Genomic DNA, 20,452 nt, shown 5'->3' on the forward strand with positions numbered 1-20,452 from the left:
AAACACATGCTCCTCCATATCGATGAGTTACAGCTTTATTTCAAAGGATGAGGCAGCCCATCAACAGCTCAACGGTAACAATCACACCATATTTCCCCTCAATAGCACAGTCTTTGAACACAAAACTGTAGCACATCATCTTGCCTATACAAAACGAATTACAAAAGGAGAAAGTGAAAAAGAAACAAACAGAAAATATCATTCTCCTGGCTTCAGTGGCCATTAATCCTTAAACTCTAGCTATACGATGTAGTTTTAGCATCTCACTAATCTTAGCATTGGCACTTAGCTTAGACAGAGAATAGTGGAAGACAGAAAAAGGGACAGGAATGGAGGCTGAGGGAAAGTTTGAGTATACATCTTTTTAAAAGGTTTTGATGGGCAACATCAGTGACTTTGAATCAAGTAGCAAAAAAAAAACAAAAAAACAACAAAACAAGCTTTCCCTCCCTTTTCAGAATAGGCCTACAAACTACAGGCCCAATCATCAATGCTACGTTGTTCACATGCATTAAGTGTATGAAGCGTGGAGGCAGATGTTCTAAAGAGATAGGAACATGCTAAGAAATACTGCATGTTTATCTTTTTTAAGGTATTTTCTCTCAAGCACTTCTGCTTCCATCACTTATACAAATGTTGTTTTCGTGTGTGGGAGAATACAGATTAAAAGGGGCCTCAATATGTTTGTTTCCATTAGTCTCTGCTGCTGTCTTGAGCGCAGCAGTTTCTGCAAGATGACATCTGGTTTGATGTTTCAACAGAAAACAGGACAGGAAAGGCACTTCAAAGTGTGGATGTCCCTTTGATTTCCTGGCTGTTCTGTCCTAAGCCCTAAAAAATGAAAAGGTTGACTCAGTGTAAAGCTTTGAGTCCTCCAAATGACCAAAGGGGAATCTGAAAGAGACCAATATCACACATGTCTGGTTATGGTTGGTGTGAGCAGTGTAAAAATAGACATTTAAAGGTTAACAACAGGGTTGCAGAGTGAATAAACATAAAGAATGTGATGTATTAGAGGAGTTATTCACTGCTTCAAGAGTCTTACACAGAGAAAAAGATCTTCTGAGCTGTATTGCATCGCTCTAACCCTCAATAGAGACCTCTGGAACAATGTGTCCATTCAATGTTGTCTCCATTGAGATCTCCTGAAAAAAAGTATGACATTAAATCCAGTGAGTACGCTCTAAATAACTGACACATAAAGTCACAAAGAAAATATTAGTCTTTCCCTCTATCCTTTTTATTTCATACTTCTAGTTGTTCAAAATTATTCAAATGTATCTGTCCTTGTACTTCTGCAACAACCAAATTACCCTTTGGGGTACAATAAAGCTACAAAATGAATATGATGTATATTTGAATAAGTTTAAAGCCTCTTTTCTTCAGCTAAACTCATTTACCGCTGAGCCGAGTGGCACAGCCTCCACAGGGAGCTGCATCTGACATGGCATGTCACAGATTTCTGGCTTAAGTGGAGTATCCAGACATATCTGTTCAGCTGGAGCATCCTGGAAAGAAAAGGAGAGATGGAGTAAGGGACAGAGAGAACTAACTTGTGGAAACACAGAGGACAAAGCCTCTTGTGCTTTTAGAATAACAACAAGGGAATAACAATTTAGGGAAGTTACACAGGCAGTTAAATCTTTTGCATTTGATGGTGTGATGTCACATGTGTTGTTTAAAGACATGCTATACAGAATGGAGCTTACAGTTGCCACTTCCTCTGCAGGCGCAGCAGCAATCGGCTCAGGATCAGGATATGTTTGGGCACTCGTGGTCTCGATTTCCTAAATGCAACAGAAATTGAAGAAATGCTCTGAAAATGTACCTTTTCAAATAAACATGGCTTATGAAATGAAGGAATTACTGTGAATATAAGTCCAAGCATCAACTGTCAGAGATGAGACTTTTCCTGTTGAAATGCAAGATACTGAACCCTGCACTGCTTACAATGTGCCCATCAGTGTGTGTGACAGACAACACATAAATGCACTCAAGAAGTGCTATGTGAATGGGTGGATGTGGCTTGTACTTGTTTTTAAGTGCTGCATAAATGTTGGCAAGTTCCTCTCAGCACCACTTAAAGCTCCGGTCTGATACTGTTTCAGTTGAAACTGGTTTGAACTGAGGTTAGAGTTTTAAAAAAGAAAGACAGAGAAATTCCAGTTTGTGTTGTTCTAACCTGCTGAAACACAGCAGAGGCAGCAATGGCAACCTCTACTGCTGATGCAGATTCTGTGACTACGAAGTCGTCGACCAGTGAGTCAGCAACGCCCTGACAGTCAGGAGAAGAGACACTAATGTTACTCATATAAAAATAACTGCAAATTAACTGAGTCATACATTTCTGATATGAGGGTGGTCTTCAGACACTCGTCAAATTTTCATGTAAATAACAAACGCAGACTTGCAGTCTTACCTCTTTGGCTTCAGTAATGGGGGTTTCAGCTTCTTCTACCGGAGCCTCAGGGATGATCTCTGAAACCTGGTGAGGAAACAGGTTCCATCATGTCAGTATTTTAAATCACACACAGAAGTGTGAAAAAAATCCTATCAAATATCACTTGGTAAAGTGCCACTTATTGTTTTTCTGAACGATTTAAATACGAATGTTCTCACCGCTGGGACTTCCACCGACTGGACAGGAGCTTCCTGATGTAAACAAAACAAATTACAGGATACATTGTGTTGTCAATCCTTTTTGAAAACATATTTAAAAAACACTGTATAAAAGAGAGAGAACATGCTGGAAAAACAAAAGAAAAGGACATTTACTGTAACTATTTAGGCCACATGCTCTGCACAAGCAGCAAACAACAACAAAATGAAAATGATTTAAGAAGAAAAAAGAAAAAAGGATAGGGGAGAATATTTTCTGAGGCAGCACCTCTGCAGCTGTAACAGGCTCAGCAGGGACCGCTGCTGCATCTTCTTCCACCAACACTTCACCTTCATCCTGTCTCTCCTCAGTTGGGGCCACGTGACTGACTTCCTCAGTCTCTTGTTCAGGCTCAGGTATCTGTGCGACAGCCTCTACCACTGATTCAACAACAGTTTCTGCAACCGTGTCTTCTTCTGTGGTTTCTGCTTCAGCAGCAACTTGGTCAACACAAAGTTCTTCTACCACTCGTTCTTCGGTGGTTTCTATTACAGGTTCTGGTTCGGAGATCTCTTCGGTGGCAGACACCTCTACAATAGCTTCGGTCGCAGTGTCTTCCTCTGCCAAGGTCACAGTCTCCTCTGTTTCTGGCTCACAGACGTCACGCATCTGCACATGCCAAGTCAACACAGCACACATTAAGAAAGCATGCAACATGCATGTGGACCAGTGATTCTCAACCAAGACGTCAGGGCGTTACTTGAAAAGGTTAAGAACCAATGATCTACAGTACAAAACATTTTCCTGATGTTATATTAAATATCACAAATTCACACTTGATTAACATGCATGACAAAAACCTCTACATTTATAATTGAATAACTTACCTGTTCAGTTTCTGTTTCCAGGATTTCAGTGTCCACTGATGAAATCTTGAGGGTGAAAAGGACACAATTAATATAAAACACTTTCTGACAGAATGTCTACATGTATAAACTGAATTCACTAATTAAACAAAGTGACTCTAAAGCCTGGTTACCTAATTGCTGAATTTTTACCGCTCATGCTGCCTTTGCCTAATCAAATCTCTTATTAACATATTTCCAAGCTGTTGTGATTCCTATTTGATGAGCAATAAACATCAGCAAGTTATTTCAAGTACTGAGTTGTTTGTGGATTTTCTTCTCTTTTTTTTAACATTGAAATGTTTGCTGCAAGTTTGGGATTTAGTTCCCTAAAGAGATCTGGAGCAAGTTGAAGCAGGTTGTTAGTCACTATGTGTGAAGCCTTATGGGAACCTTTGGCACTTTTCTATAGAAATGATTGTCTCTTGTCCAGTTAGTGCTGCTATGAGTGAAAACTTTGAGTCAGTCTGTTTCAGTATATGTCATTATTTCCACAAAGGTTTCAGTGTGAGCAAAACGTTGAATTAAGTATAAATTGTGTACTCCAGGAATTCCCTCTACTGTGCTCTTTTTTAAAAGGGTAAATTTAAGTGTCCACTTATCAAGCGGCCTGTGATTCTTTTTGTTTTTACTATTTGGCTTGGAACCATTGCGGGTGAGGAACAACTATTAGTTTTTTCTTGAGCTAAATGTCTAAGCTGTAAATCTATAGATCTACAAAATGATGCTGCTAACCTTTAGCTACAGCCAGGGTGAAAATTACGAGGGAGGAAGCTTGGTTCTTTTTTCATTACACACATAACTTCAAAGTTTTCATTCTAATAATAAAGAATGAAATGACAGGAGCTGAAGAAAGTTTTCTTTGTTTAGAAAAGTTTCCCCCATCTTTATCTTACAGTGGCTGGTTCTAGTGTCTGCTACTTGGAAATGTTAACTTCAGTGATAAAAAAAAATGCATCAGACAAATTTCTTCACTCATTTATGCTATTTATACTCAAAATAGAATTGCATTTTGAAAAAGAAAAAGAGCAACCACGCTCCCATACGCTCATGTCTGGTGGCAGGAAACATATCCATAATCAAAATCATAACTTGCTGCATTCTTGTTACACTTACTGCACTTTTTCAACTGATCAGTTTGGTTTGTTACTAAATCAAGGTGTCCATAAAGGACACCTGGATTACAATAAGAGTTTCATACCAAAAAAACTTGATCTTTAAATTCATTTATCCACTTTTTTACAGCCCAAACATCTGACTAATGTTTTGCTGATCTCTCGCGCCAGGAAAACAAATCTTGTGCAATACACATTACCTCTTCAAGGCATTTCAAGTTTTCTCTATTGCAAGCTGTTCAAAAAATCAAGCTGGTCTCAATTTGGAAGTGTCATGTTGAGTAATGCTCCACTCATACTCATTCCCACCCAGTCTGCCCCAGGCCTCTTACACAAAGATAACAACCGATTCATATGAGAGTGCCAGGGACAGAAATGTTCTTTTGTGAGTAAACTTGAGAAAAATACAGATTTGTTTTACCTCAGTCTCAGTAGAAGCCACCACTGGAGCCTCAACTGGGGATATGACCTATATAATAAAGAGACAGAAGAGTTTATTCTTAAGTTAAAAAAAAGATAAGTATCTAATCTAAGAGAGGAGAGTAAAGTGTTTAAAACACATTTAAAAATGCTCACTAGGATGCATTATTGAGCAAATAAAGCTGTTAAACATAACTAACTTGCACACAGCAAATATCCGGTTCTCTGACTTTCTAAAGGTCAAGCTTTAGGAGGGGCATGCACTAGTCCTAAAAATGTGCCCCGAGCAAAACCAGCTTCTACAAAGCAGTTTGTCAGTCAAATTGTAGCTGTTACAGCCTCAAAGCATTTAACAGAGAAGCCCCACTGAGACTCCAAACAGATTTTCTGTGTCAATACAAGGAAAAGTGTTCCAGAATTAGATACTGAATTTAGTATTATAAAATGCACACTCTGCTTATACTAAACTTTGTGTTTGAGCAAAACTGGGAAGAAGGGGAGGGGCTTTGTACAGTTTACAACCAATTGGATTATGGGAAGCTGTTACACCCTCTTTTCACCCCCTCTGTATAAACTGAAAGTACTGTTTTTTATTCTGTCTTTGCCATCAAGTCCTTCCTCCAGTAAAACCACATGAATTCAAATCCGCCACATGTTAGTTATGTATTTTTAGATCCCATAGAGAACAATAAAATCTTGAATAAAAGGTTTTTGAGCATTACATATTGACTAAAATATGAAGATTATATGCAGAGGCACTCGTTTTTCAAACAGCAACTCCTATAAATGCACCGTTGTTGATAGATATCATCCACTTATACTGCAGCCATGCCTTTAAATTTGCTGATAGCAGTAGCCTAAATGGCCACGGGGGCGGCACCCACTGTGCAGCCAAGTGTGTTGAGCTGTAGCAGCAATTACAGGAAGCAGCACATAAATATTGTAAATCTTCATGGTCTTACAGTAAATTATTTAGCCTGTCTTGTGCCAGTTCTTCTTCAGTTTAGGACAAGTATAGCATGTGCATAAGCTACTGCTTGTCATGAATAGGCCAGTCGTTCGTTGGCCAAACTAACCTAAATCCATCTTTACTATAAAGAGTAAAGTACAACTTGTAAATAAAAGCCAAGAGGGAAAATATGCACGCATAGTATAGATGGGTAGCTATAAAGTCCTGGGAGGGATGCTATAGGGGTTACATGGGAGAGAAAACAGAGGGAAGGAAAGAGAGATCAAGGTGGGCTATAAATCTGCACTACTGTGTGCTGTAAAACACACACACACACACACAACTACACTCAGTATATACATCCCCCCAGCTTGTCCAAGCAGCAGAACACTGTGTACTTACAGTATCTGCACGCAGATCCAGCCTTAGACAAATTCAAAACACATCAAAGCTGATCTAGGAGCAGTCACCTTTTAAAAAGATATTTTAACTCAAAGAGAGTCATTGTACGTCTATGCTAACTGACAAAAAAGCTTACACACATTTCGGGTTTTTTAAGGATTACTGACAACTTGTTGAAAAAACTGCTTATCTAAAACAACTATTTGACCCTTTTTTTATACTATAATAATATATCAAGAATAAAAATAGAACAAAAAAAGCTGTCAACTAGACGCCAAGCAAATACTACAGCTGACAAGGAGGTAATTGTCATTTTTTCAATGTAAAAGTAAATTAATGATCTTGTACAGCATCCACAGCCTCTCAGAAAACAAATCTATAAAAGTTGCCAGATAATGTGGGGAGTGCTGCATTTGAGAAATCTGGGTAAAAGTCTGGGGTCTGAACATATTTTGCAACAACTCAGTCCTTGCACATTTCTATACATCTCTGTCCTTTGCAAAAATATTCTCTCTTTAGCTATTGTGTCGAAAGCGATAATGGGAAAAATGCTAACATTTTGGAATTTACGTTTTAAAGGTTAGCCGACTGAAAGCTGGTGACAGCTGTCTGCTTAAGCTCTTCTTTAATGTTCGGACACCATAGGCGAACCAAAAACACACCTCAACAGGCAAGTGTACTACCTCACCTCCCAAAACACATCTAAATATTCCAGCTCCCCTTGCTTTCCTTTCTCCCAACACCCCAAGCAAAGAACCCTTAAAAAAAGAATGGCACATGGATGAACGTGTGCACATGCTGAGAAAAAAAAGAGGCTAAGAGGAAAGGGTGGGGGGAAGATGGGTGCTGAGGGAGAGTGAGTAATAGTGCAGGGGAGGAGTACAGGACAGGAGCTTGAGGGGCGTAAGTAGTACAAAATGTTCAGCCTCACAAAGAGCCACACCCACCGTTGCTTCAAGCTACAGAAAATCAAATACACGTAGCAGGTGTGTAGAATGAGTAGGGCAGTGGGTTTATACTCACCTGAGTGTCCGTGGCAACATCCCGAATCACTTGGGCCCCTCTTTGGCCCCAAAGCCAGCTGAATACAAGCCCCATTTATGCTTGCCCCGATTCTACGCTTACTTGCAAGACTGGCCACAAGTGTGAAAGTTGTCCGAGAGTGACTCTGACTGATCGGCCTCAACAGAGTAGCTTGCAAAGTGTCTCTGACTGAGAAAACATCATAAAAGCAAGCAGGATAAAATATACCTGCATCAAATACATGAAGTACTTCAGTATGAATTTTTAGTTACAGTCTCTGACGATTATTTTTGCAAAAGAAAGTGTGCCTCCAGCTGCTGTGAATCTGAGCTGAGTGTGGCACATCTGCAAGCAGTGAAGGAGCAGCGAAAAAAGGAAGGAAAGTAAGCAGGAAAAAGAGGTGGGGGGGGCTGATTTTGATGGGAGGGAGCCAGTGATAGCGGGAGGTAGAGGCGAGGGGACGGGGCGGAAGGAGGGGGGCGACTGGGGGGTGCACTGCCACGGTTTAAATGTACATAATGATTGGTGGTCCATCCCCTACAGAAACTATAGGTCAGTGGTTAGAGGTCTGCAGTCCATACCTCCAAACTAAATAACAAACCTCCTTCAACAACAAGTTTACCGGATGACATGGCCCAAGGAATGCTGGGGAGCAGTACTGAGTGAAGTTTCTTATGACAGGCTTGGGCAACACACACATGCACACTGACAGACATGAGAGCACATACATGGGCCATATATGATCATGGCTCAGTTACAGGGAGAGGAGACCATGGCACCAGTGAGCATGTGTCCCGGGTTTAAACACAAAGAGTTACAGTTTTGTGCAGTTGACTGATTGTAACAGAACATTCTGTTCCCAAACTGGTTGTATGACTAAAATCTTATGTGACAGTCATTTCCCAAATAGCTCATTGAAATGTATACATTTGTAATAATTGGTAAAAACAATGTTTGGAAACATCATTGCAGCTATCAAAACTTGAACAACTTATCTTTGTGGCACATAAATAACTCAATTAAGCACTATGGTGATCATTCTTAGCCATACCTATTTTTCATAGATCAAACTCATAACTTGTCTTTCCAATCAACCTATTCAGAAAGGAGCACGTGTTGGGAGGCACAGCCATTTTGTAAAGTGAAAAAAGCTGAAAAGGCTGTTCCTAGTCTCCCAATGGTGTAGCCTCCAACCTCTCCCCTTTTTTCCACCTCTTTGCTAAATGGAACATGTTGTTCCCTCTGCTTTACAGCCTCCACCGGTTCTACCTCCCTTCTCCCATATGGACCCCACCACAGCACGTTTGACCCAATACTATCGTTCAAAAACAGTAACTCTCACAAGCTATACACAGAAACAGCCAATAGAAAGACTCTATTTTATGCAAACCATACACAATATAAAACCTGGTCAAGTTTCTTTTAAATCCTTGTGAAATACCAAAACCTACAAAGCATCCATTGTCTCTAAGAGGCGCCCAGCTTGATGGATTTCATAAAAGGTCAGATGTGACTCCTAAATATAAGACTGACCAAACATGTTTACCACTCAGTCAACATTTAACCTCCACATCTGTATATAGAAGCACTTTCTTACCTCAGTTACTGGTTGTGTTTCAGGAATGATGACTTCAGCTTCTTGTACTACAGCAGCTTCAACCGTAGAGGGCTCCACGGGTGGAGTCTCGATGACTAGATCCTCTTCAGGGACAGGTGCTGGGGCCTCAGCTTCAAGCTCTGCAGGGGCCTCAACCTCAGCCTCTACATGGGCTTCAACCTCAGCCTCTACATGGGCTTCAACCTCAGCCTCTACATGGGCTTCAACCTCAGCCTCTACTGGCCTCTGTTCCAACGAGACAACTTCAGGCTCTGGTGCCTCCACCTCAACTGGGACGGGCTCTGGAACAGGTTCTTTCACAACCAGCTTTGGTTCTGCTCTAGGAGTCTCTGCAATGGGGACAGAGACGGGAACAACCTGTGGGATCTTCTCTGGAGCAGCTGCTGGAGTTTTGACAGCTTTCTTGGGGGTTGCCGTGGGGGGCGCACTCACTGCAATCCCTGGGCTGGCTTTGACTGGTGGATTGGCTGCATGCTGCTCTTCAAGCGCTCTCCTCTGCGCCTGCTACAAGACGGGAAAATGTGGAAAAAACATCAGAGTTAATGACTGTTGTCTTGTCAAAGACATTGTTCAAGTTTCTTTTTAACAACCTGCAACTATGACTAATTCTTACATGTCACTTGGTTTAGTTATGTTTCCTTAGAATTAATTGATATTTTCTATCAATTAACTGATAGTGTGAAAGGTAATGTATAAACTTCTTCTATCTTAATGATATTTTCAAATCAAAATGTAACTATGTAAGACAAATTGCTAAAAGATTATGGCTGAATGTATAGATGGGCCCAAATGGGAGTTTCAAAGATTTGAACGTTACTCAGGCCCTTATCATGCTCAGATACTGATGTTGTTGTCAGTCTGTGGTTCATTCTAACACACTCCTGCCTGCAGGAATACCAGGCATGCCATCCCAGCCAGGTCCAACATGTTTTTCTGCTCTGGACAAAACCCCCTCAGGCTTTCATGGAGGTTTTAGGAGAGCAGACCACAGAAGGGAGGGGTAAACTGGGAGTGGGCCCAGCAAATCTAGTTAGATAATGGGAGCTAATTAGTTGAATCAGAGCGGTCCTGACAGGTCTGGTGAAGCGGGAATGGAAACCGTGCGAGTCAGCAGCACTGATGGGTGCCCCGCAGGACAGACAGTGGGCCTAATCACTTCATAATCAGGTTATAATCAGGTTACAATCACTCCCCAAAAATGCTTTTGTTAGGCCGACAGCCAGTTAGGCGTTGCTGGACCAATAGTGTGAGCCAAAAGTGCATGTGTGTAGGTGCATATGTCAACGCCAGTCCAGCTTGCCACCATCAAAACAACCTCTCCTTTAGCTTTGCCCATACAAAGCTTGCTAGCTAGTAATAAAACAGAGAAATACATAATTCACAGTTAATCAAAGTTTGTAAGTGTGTTCCTGGTGAGGGAGAAACACAAAAGAACAACACTCAGCTTGGTGTCGTGTCTGACGGCTCCATCTTTTGCAATGCTTCGATATTTCAGGGGGAACTGGAGATAACACAAGGCTGCAACTGACTTATGGGGCCTATTTTTATTTGAGTGTCACTTTCAGACTCTGAGGGAATGAAAGAGTTTGTGCAGATTCCAATCTGGCAAAGCTAAAGCAAGACATTCCTCCAGTCAACGTATTACCAAATACAGTTGCGTGGTGTTGAGTGTCACAGACTGGCTGACTAGCCAGAGGCTTAAGGGCAGGGGGAATATGGGGGGTTATGGAGGAAGAATGCCACGGTAGGTCAATACTGATAAGTTGCTGGAGGATTGAACTTCAATTGATACAGTAGTGGTGAGGCAAACAGTAATATTTGAGTTGAAAAAAAGGAAAATAAAACTTGAGGCAGTTATTAGAAAATAAGCAATAGTGAGTTGGGTGATGGAGTAACCTCTGCCCTTTGAGAAAATGGAGCTTCTGTGCTACTTTCTCACTCAGCAACCCCTCTCTCGCTCTTTCTCTCTCTCTCTGACACACCCACCACTTCTCTTTCGGCACTGAATGTTCAAAAGTACAAAACTACTCCTCGTTCCCTGAGAGGAGCTGGAATGAGACACATAATTTAAATAACCGTGTTGCTAGTGATGTTGAGTATGTCAGCATTAAGACGATGTAGTATTTAGTGCTGTTCAAGGTATTTATAATGATGATCGCCAGCATAGAGCATGGATTCACGTAGGATTTACAAAGTGGCACTTTTTTGCATTCTTTGACACATAACAGAAATGTATAACTTTGGATTCCAATCTTTAATTGTATACAAAGAGTACTAAGAATATAATTAGCAAAGACGTCAGCATTTTCTTTATTTCACCTTGTAAATACAGCCAGTAATCCAAAGTGTCGTGTTACTCAGATTTGCTGCATGATTTGCTATTTAGGTACATTTAATCCTCAGAGATTTTACGCACGGACAAAGTGTGAATGTGCGTCAAGCGCAATCACCTCACACAGTTAACACGACATTTTAGCACCTTTAGCATCTTTGTCTCTTTTCTATTGCTTATATTTACATATTAAATTAATCCCTCATGCAAACAGAAGAATAATTTGCAACTTATGGAAACATTATTAAACGTTAGCCGTGTTTGTATCTTCTTCTTATAATTTCTGGAAGCTACAAATGAAGAGACGCACTTTGTCAAATCACTTCTTCTCAAACTGACTAATGGTGAGAATAAATAATCTAGTTTGGGGGAAAAAATGTGCCTGCTAACACTTACCACTCTCCTCATGCGACGCTTGTTCTTCTTTCTCTTGCTGGGCATTTTGGTGCGCGCTGTCGAGAAAAACGAGAAATCGAAGGAGTGCGAAAGGGAGCAAGAAAGAGTGGGGGAAGCTGATATTTATAAAGCCCCCTGTCTTTCTGTTACCTTTGGACGGAACCTATAGGAGGACTGGGATGACTGTAGGGGGCGTGGAAAGGCAGAAAGCGACAGTGAGGGACTCATGCATGCGTGTGCGTGTGGCTGAGCCATCCATGTGCACGACAGCTCTGTCAGACCGTCGTTGTATCAGCCCTGGGCAATGTGCTATGCAGAGCGGACGGAGGGCTATCTTATGTAACTTCTCCATCAAGGCAAAGAGAAAGACTGAAAGGTCTGTGGGCTCACAATGTGTCTCCCTTTTGAAGCTCATGGCAACAACACAGCACATGTTCCAGTGTTAGATTTCACTTTTTGATTTTTTATCTTTTTTTTGGGGGGGGAGGGGTCATTGAAAACCATGTGCCTGACAGAAGAATAACAAGAGCAAAATTCAGCCACTTGTGTATAGAAAACACTGTTCTCCTCTGTCAACTCTTTTTGAATTAATTAAAACCATGAAGCTGGTCATTGTGTTTGTCTCATGCAGAGAACACAAGGAAAGAAAGCTTGCACATGTGTCTATGCCTACCAGCCTGGACAGTGTCAGCTGTTAGGACCCATTGTTTGTAATTTCTTGAGAACATACATAATTAAAAAGAGGGGTGGGGGTGGGGCATGCTTTCTTTGCTATTTTACAATATAAAAGTGACAATCAACTTCTACAAACGTATCTCTATACTTCATCCATATTGTACAGTACCGTGATGCGAAGAAGCGAGTGTATTTTTTATTATAGGGTGTTGATTTAGGTGTTTAGCACATGCTCATGCAGACTGATCTGACATTATGCAGTGTGGCAGTCTTGCCTGGAGGCTCAACCTCCTCTTCAAAAGTGTGTGAATGCAGTTGCATTACTTCCAATGCCTCTACATGCCATTAGCTTTTTCATGCCGAACATGATAAGCTTACAACTGCCAACAGACTTGTTTCATACCTGCCATTTTGACATGAAATGCGAGCATGCACTGGAGCCCCAACAGCTGTGGCAAAGGACAGATCTGGTGGCTTGTCCTGTACAACCACAGCAAAAAGTATGTACACACTCTGTAACTCTCAAAAACTAGTCGTACTGTACACACCTTGATTAAACAGCTTGTAGATATACCCCTAGCAGTAACGTTTTCTGTATGACAATATTTGTCTCTCACATTCATTCATTTATGCTCGTTAAGGTCCAAACATAACATTTCAGTCAGGTTGAGTTCTGGACTTGGACTGAACCATTGCAACACCTTGATTCTTTTCTTTTTCAGCCATTCTGTTGTAGATTTGTGGCTGAATGCTATTGTCCTGTTTCACGATACAGTTTCAGCCAAGCTTTAGCTGTCAGACGGATGGCCTCACATTTGACTCTAGAATACTTTGGTTTACAGAGGGGTTTGTGATCGACTCAGTGATTGCAAGGTGTCCAGGTGTTGTGGCTGCAAAACAAGTCCAAGCCACCCCCCCTCAAATTTGTCTGCACCACATGCCTACAATATGCTCATAATTATTATTGTTAGTGAGCTATAGTTAAAAATGATTGAGTTGCTAATATTGGTATGCAAATGGGAGTCGGTCACTCATTTTTATCAGGAATACTTGATTAAACTGTTGGAGAAGCAGGAAATTATGAACACTGCAATAATACATATCAATATTAATTATAACCTTCTTGTTACTTTTCTCAGAGCTGCTGTGCTCCTGAGCAAGTGAACATATGTCATGTCAGGTCTTATGTTGGGATGAAAGAGTGAGTTGACATTCTCCTGTTATAAAAACACGATCCTAAAGGTATGAAGGATCCCAGAGAAGATGACCTCTATGTCTCAATGTAAACAAGAGCTGCACTGAGCCTTAAAATATGGCCCAAAGATAGATCCACTTGACCAAAATTCAAGGTCGCCTTCATTGGGAATGATACTCTTGTGGCAATATATGTTTCTTCCAGGTTTTGCAGGAATGTATAGGCTGAATTCCTGTCAAGTAAAGGAAGAGCTCTCTCTTATATGTTGTATCCATCGACACACATATTGCTTTATGTATGAAGCCGTAAAAGGACATATTTTGTGTGAGTATTTTCTTATTTCCTCATTTCAAAGACAGTGACCTGTATCTGTAACAAACATTGATAGCGTTTTCCTTTTCTCCTCTTCCTGCAATTTATGAAATTAGGCTTAGAGGTCTGTTCATGTGTTTCAGATGGATGTTATCATATGCCTCAGACTCAGCTCTTGGCTTTAAGGGGGAATAACAGTCATACTATATCACCATTAAACAGAGTCAACTCTCTGTTTCCCTCAGTTAACCTCTAACTTGTGTTATCACAAGAAGATATTGGATTTCTCACTAATTTTCTGGCATACAGATGACTTGTTTACTTTGCCAAAGCAGACATTTGTGGTGTGATCCAGTTCTGATGTCCCATTATACATCTGTCAATCTTGCTGACTGTTGACTGAATCTTTATTTTTCAGTTAGCAACTAACCACGCATGGCTCTAGAGGGCTGTAATCTAATGGGCAGCTCATCTAGCAGCAGAGAAACATCAGCACATTGACAAGGTGGTGCAAGAAATTACTGCTGTACTTTGGCTTTGTCAGTTTGATTCAGTCTGTTTTCAAAAGGTTTGATCTAAAGTTCAGGAAATGTCCCAGAATGTTACATCAAGCCTTGGTTTGTTCATCAATATTCCTAAACACTTCGCTTGTGTGAGCATATATACAAATGATAAAAAAAGTAAAGAAAAAATTCTGAGCAGAGTCTGTTCAGCAGGTTTGTTGGGTTATATGACTGAAGGGAAAGGAAATGTTCCTGCCTTTCTTAAGGAGTTACAGTTCAGCAACTTCAGTGACTCCTGTTCTGCGTCTATTTAATTTGATCAAAATTAGATGTAATCATTTTCTTTTAGTATTGTTGAGTAGACCCCAGCTATACGGATTATTTGGAGATACTAGAAAGTGGCTAGATATCCAGATCAGGTCAAATTAGTGGTTGTAATTGATGAATCTAATATAAAAAAAATCTAAACAAAAGAATAAAATATATTGTTACTACTTGTTTTGGTGTCATAGTAGTAAGGCATACTCAGCTACCATATCAATAGATATGTCACATATTCAAAGTGCTAAGTCTGACCAGATCTCTTGGAAATAACAATGCAGTCAGGTCCAGTTCTCTTGAATATGGACAGTGCCAGCAGACTTGCATCATACATGTTTGGAACGTCTTTTATAATCAACGGGCAAGTTATGAAGAAAGGGGGTAAGAAAGAGGGAAAAAAAACTTGTTGGTTCATTAGTCATGCAGCAAGAAATGAACCTATCAGGCTGTTAGGTTCAAAACACCCCCTTTAAATAGATTCACAAAGTTTACCTGTGCTGAACTAGGTTTTTCATTCACACACGAGGCACACATAGGAATGTTGTCTGTCAGCTCACACCCATCCACATTCACCACCTCCGTCCCATCAATGCAAACACTCACCCTGAGAAGAAAGTAACACAGCTTATATGGTATTTTTAGATTTCAGGGCCCTCACACTTACTCTTCATTGAGAGGCATCTTTATTGCTTTCTAAATACTTTAACAAATAACTATTTATGTGTTTTATACAGGAATAAGCACATAAATGTGGAGTATTTCTTTAAAACTCACCAGAGAAATTTGAGTTAGATTTGTACCCATGACCCTAAGAATCCTGTGACTTCATATAGAGCCACCCAACTGTTCTCTTATGACCCCTAACAGACAGAAAGGATGCCTGTTGATGCATTCATGCTGTAAAAGCTGAACGTTACCACACATTTTGTTTTTATAAAGAAATGGCATCAATCCAGATAGTATCTTGATCATTACAAAATGCCTTCTTCTTTCCTTTCTATAAAGCAAAAAAAAGACTAATTCATAGTTTTGTGAAATTAAAAAGATTGTGATCAATGGCTGACAATGGTTAACATAGCAAAAACCTTGATGGTTTTTAATGCTAAATTTACAGTGATGGAAAACAGTTTTGATAATGATATATAAGATATAAAAATCTGAGCTAGTCAACTGGATTGATTTAGAGTAATGGAAAAAATACTCACCATGAAGTCAAATATGATTTTCAAAAGTTTTTAGATGCATCTGGCTACATTTAGAATGACAGTTTTGGTGGTATTCTTGTCAGTAGTTCAGAGTTCGTAATTTCCTGCAAAACAAGTTTTAAAAAGTATAATTTTGACATCATGTGACAGCTCTGCTTATATGCTCTGCAGAAACTCAGACCTGTTCAGTGCGCTGGACATCAGGATTTTCATGGACAGGATTTTAACACGTGGTCTCAATGTGGAGGGCATCTATCATGGATGTCAATAGGTGACATCTCAGCTTTTCCTATAAATTGCTGTTCTTCTGGCACTGGTGCAGAACAGTGCTCACTTGAGCAGTTTGCAGCTAAGTAGGTTAATGCTTCAAAATCTGATTTATGTTGTCTTTACTTCAAAGATCTATATCTTATATTATCTATAATAATCTATGTATTTGGAACATGACAGGTGGTATGTATGTGGGCTTACAACAGCTAATATGATAGTTCTTAGAGTTAATGCCAAACAAGCTTTGTTCAAAGGAGAGTCAACACTGTTTGCATAATGATTGGAGCAGTATGATATAGTCTTTACTTGACTGAACAAATATAATCAGCTACACCACTCTGGCTGGTTAATGATAAAGATTAGCATACCAACTGAGTTGCTAATTTATTATCGCATTTATCATCTTCCTAGCAAGTGATGATAGGACACGAACCAACTGAAGGGGAAGCATTTAGTGAAGTATATTACTCTTGCAGAAAACCAAACCCTGACCCCAGATTTTTTGTCAGCTGAGTCTTGAAAATGAGGATTAACATCATGGAAATCTACAACCAGGTCAGTGTGCTAATTATCAAAACCTTTACAAAAAAAGATAGCTAACACCAATTACCTCCTACAATTCATGAAACTTGGCTGGAACAGAGGTGGAAGGAGACAGACTGATTGTGCACAACATTCATCACAAAACAGACGGATGTGCACAATCTTTTACCAAAATTCTTCCTGAATAACCGCAACAGCTCTATTGTTGTAGCATTCTTTTCTCTGACCAGTACCCGCACATGCATAGGCAAACCCTTTATCCCTTTCATTCCTTTTTATATTGTCCTTTCGTTTCTCTGTCTGCTCAGCCTCAGGCAGGTTCCTTCAACTTAATCTATTCCAGGATCCAACTTGACTTTCAACCTCACAGTAAGCAAGAGCTGTAAAAGAATCAAAACACGAGAAAACTTAAAGTTGATCTAAAACTAACTTTTCATCCTGTTCATGAGTTTAACTTTTGTGTCTGTTTCTAGCATTGCTGACTTGTTTATCTGCCTACAGACTGAACCTCATGAACAGCAATGAAAAGTTTTCTTTGTAGTTTGGTTCACAAACTGACCTCTTAAACTGCCCACATATGGGTCATTAATGCAAAGTCACACAGGGGGCCAAGCGTAACTCAAAATGGCAGAACAATGTATTAAATTGTAGTCCAGGGTGCAAAAGCTCTGACCTAGCAGCTAAAATCACTGAAAAGTGTAATCATTTCTAGGTTTGAGTGTTCAATTCAGTATTGCACTTAAAAGTGTGTGAATTCACAAAGGATTATTGGAAACATACAAATAGATGACTTAGGTCAGGTTGTAAATATCAGGGGCTTAAAAGAATTATTTTTGTTTCAGATGTGAAAAAAACTGGTTATTTTCCTTCTTACATCTGCATAACATATAAGGAAGAAAATATATAAACACATGCTTACGTATAAGCACTACGTCTTAAATTAAGAATTTGTACAAATTCTTCACTTTTCACTTCCTCGATAATCTGTCCAAAAATGTAATAGAAAGAACTCTAAAAAAAGCAAATTAAAAAAAACAATAAAGCATACGGTTTATTACCAAACCCTACAGAAAGTTATTTAAAAGTCTAGTTTTCTGCATGAAATGCTTATGCAAGGTAAAAAAAAGAAGAGATTATTATTATTACAGGCAGTTTAAGTCTGTAAGTGATTTTACAAAGGGAGGTCAGACAGAGAGGATGGCTATAAGGGTGTCAGGATAAAAGACATAGATAGGGTGGAAAGACCATTACACATGCAACCAAATAGAAACTGAGAAGGAAAGACACAGAAACAGAGCTGGAAAGAGAATCGAAGGGAGATAAATGGAGGAGGGGAAAAAAGAGAAAGAAATATGAGACAGAAGACATGGAAACAGCAGTTTCTGATTTTTGAAGTGCTTTGAGAAGTGCTAATGATGCCCTCCTTTGCAAATTGAATCCCTCTGTTACTAAGGGAATCATACTTTGATTTCACATGAACAAACAAAAAGATGAATAAATATGCAACTTCTGTAAAAGACTAAAAAAGAATACAGATAAGTTTCCTTTACATGCTATTCACAGTAGTTTAAAATGTAGCTGTTAACAACACTTAGGTTCAAACTATGAGGATGAGCAATAAAACAGGATATGGGGAGGGAAAAGGTACAATCTTTCAACGTATTCATGTAGACAATGAAATAGGCATTTAAAATGTGAACTTCCTATTCTGAACTGAGCCACTGTTACATCACACCAGAATGTGCAATACCAACATGTGACCACAGCACAAAACGTTGTTGTTTTAAAGTCCTCCAAAATCTTTACATGCCTACGTTTTGCATGACATGAAACTGTCACATATACTCAAGTATTGTAAAATTACCAGCAACTTCCTGTCTGATCAGATATGTGTCATGGTCGATGGTTTTTAATGTTTTGTTATGCTGATCTTGTTTGGCTGTATTCCTGGTTTATTGGTGATACTTGTGTTTCTGTTGAATGTCAAGTTAGTGGCTGCTTGAGTTCTTGTTGTCAGCTTTATTTATTGTATATTCTGTTCAGTCTGTCCTTGCTGTCCTTCTGGTTTTCTTTGTTATTGCCAGTCATCTACCCTAGATGTCCTCAGTGATCCTTAGGTTGTCTCCAGATTGCCATGTTACCGCCTACCCCTTGTTCCTCACTCCCCAGCCTGCATCCACTTGCACGATCACAGTATATGTCAGCCTTGATTTTTCATTATTCATTGCCAAGTCCTCATTGTTTTTTTCTTCTCATTAGTCAGTCATTAGTTCCAGCTCAACCCAGTTTCTTGTTTTGTTTTTAGTTGATTTTTTTTTCATTCCCTCCCTCAGCAGTGCCACTCGTTTCTGTTTTATAGAATAAAGCTTCTCTGTTCCTGTATCTATTGTAGTTGCCTCCTGCCTGCTCATTCCTGCTTTTGAGTTCCACCCCTATCTTCATGGATTGTGACAACATTATCTAAAGACGTCACTTTTCTACAAACTATATTAACATAACTCATAAGGAACAGAGAATACTATGAGATTTGGCAATAGGTGCTGTGAGTGTCCATGTGTGGTTAAGCAAACAACATAATGGTTGCATTTTGGACATATGAACAAGTGCTTGTCACATGTTTTCCACTGTCTTAGACTGCCAGCTGGCTCTGACACATTTTCCCTTTGAATACTTTATTGTCAAATCTCCATACAAGTTCTGGTTTGCTTCTGTACATATGTCAATTTTATACATTCAACTGAGAGTGACTCACAGTGGCAGTAAAATACAGACAATTAAAAGCTAAACCAATAGTCATGTGGTGAAAAAATGTTTTTTTACTGTCTGGTAAGGTTGGAATTATATATAAAAGTATATATATATATATATATATATATATATATATATAAAAGTTAAAAAAACAAACAATCAGGACACAAGCATCATACTTGTGCTGCCCTCTGGTGTTTATTTTCCACTGTACAACCATAGCCTGTAGTTTTTACATTTACCACCTCACACATGAAATCCTCTGTACCTGGTTGTAACACTCATGTTACCGGGCCATAAATTTGTTTGCACAGTTACATATTATCGGGACAAAAAGCAAGTTGTTAGGGCATAAGAACAGTAACAGGACATTTCAGGTTCAAAGCAGATAAGGCAACCCCTGTGGCTGGTGCTCTTCAAATAAATATGAAAAAAAAACATGCATCATATATTTATTGAAGAAATATTTACACCACAATATCAAAGATTCCATTTTTATTTACACAAAACTACGGTGTCAAATTTTATATACAGACATAAAGAAGGATTTCTATTTCCTGGGAGACAGAGAAATATTGTTGAATGTAGACAAAAATGTTTTTATAACTCCTCACAGAATGAAGTAGACCAGCTACAATAAATACCATTCACATTTTGAGATTTGAGCAGTTCTTATATGCTATTTCATTTACGCAAAAGGCACTCGAGGTTTAAAGCAACTCTCCAGAAATATCTCAAAAGTTTAGTCTGAGAAACCAAAGTCTCTCATGCATCTACATGTGAAGCAGGTTGATGGAGTGTAAAACAGACAAACAAAATCAAGAAAAGCTAACGGGGACAACAACAACAAAAAAAAGGTTGTAAACATCAAGTCTTTCTGAAAATCCTCCTATCTTGATTCAAACATTAACACACAATTCC

General features: G+C 39.4%; 1 protein-coding gene across 1 annotated transcript; it reads right to left on the reverse strand.

The window, feature by feature from the left end:
- Positions 1-17: 17 nt before the first annotated feature.
- LOC140309588 (uncharacterized) lies at positions 18-11,960 on the reverse strand. The gene is made up of 12 exons (XM_072387508.1): positions 11,760-11,960; positions 9,011-9,535; positions 5,041-5,088; positions 3,487-3,531; positions 2,888-3,268; positions 2,620-2,652; positions 2,420-2,485; positions 2,183-2,275; positions 1,710-1,787; positions 1,401-1,508; positions 1,046-1,145; positions 18-894 (listed from the first exon to the last, which is right to left on the reverse strand). Exons 1-11 carry the CDS (start codon positions 11,802-11,804, stop codon positions 1,083-1,085), a joined length of 1,485 nt encoding a protein of 494 aa, XP_072243609.1. The 5' UTR covers positions 11,805-11,960; the 3' UTR covers positions 18-894; positions 1,046-1,082.
- Positions 11,961-20,452: the final 8,492 nt, after the last annotated feature.

This window comes from Leuresthes tenuis, unplaced genomic scaffold, assembly GCF_036924035.1.
Source record: "Leuresthes tenuis unplaced genomic scaffold, fLeuTen1.0.hap1 SCAF_6, whole genome shotgun sequence".
NCBI lineage: Eukaryota > Metazoa > Chordata > Actinopteri > Atheriniformes > Atherinopsidae > Leuresthes > Leuresthes tenuis.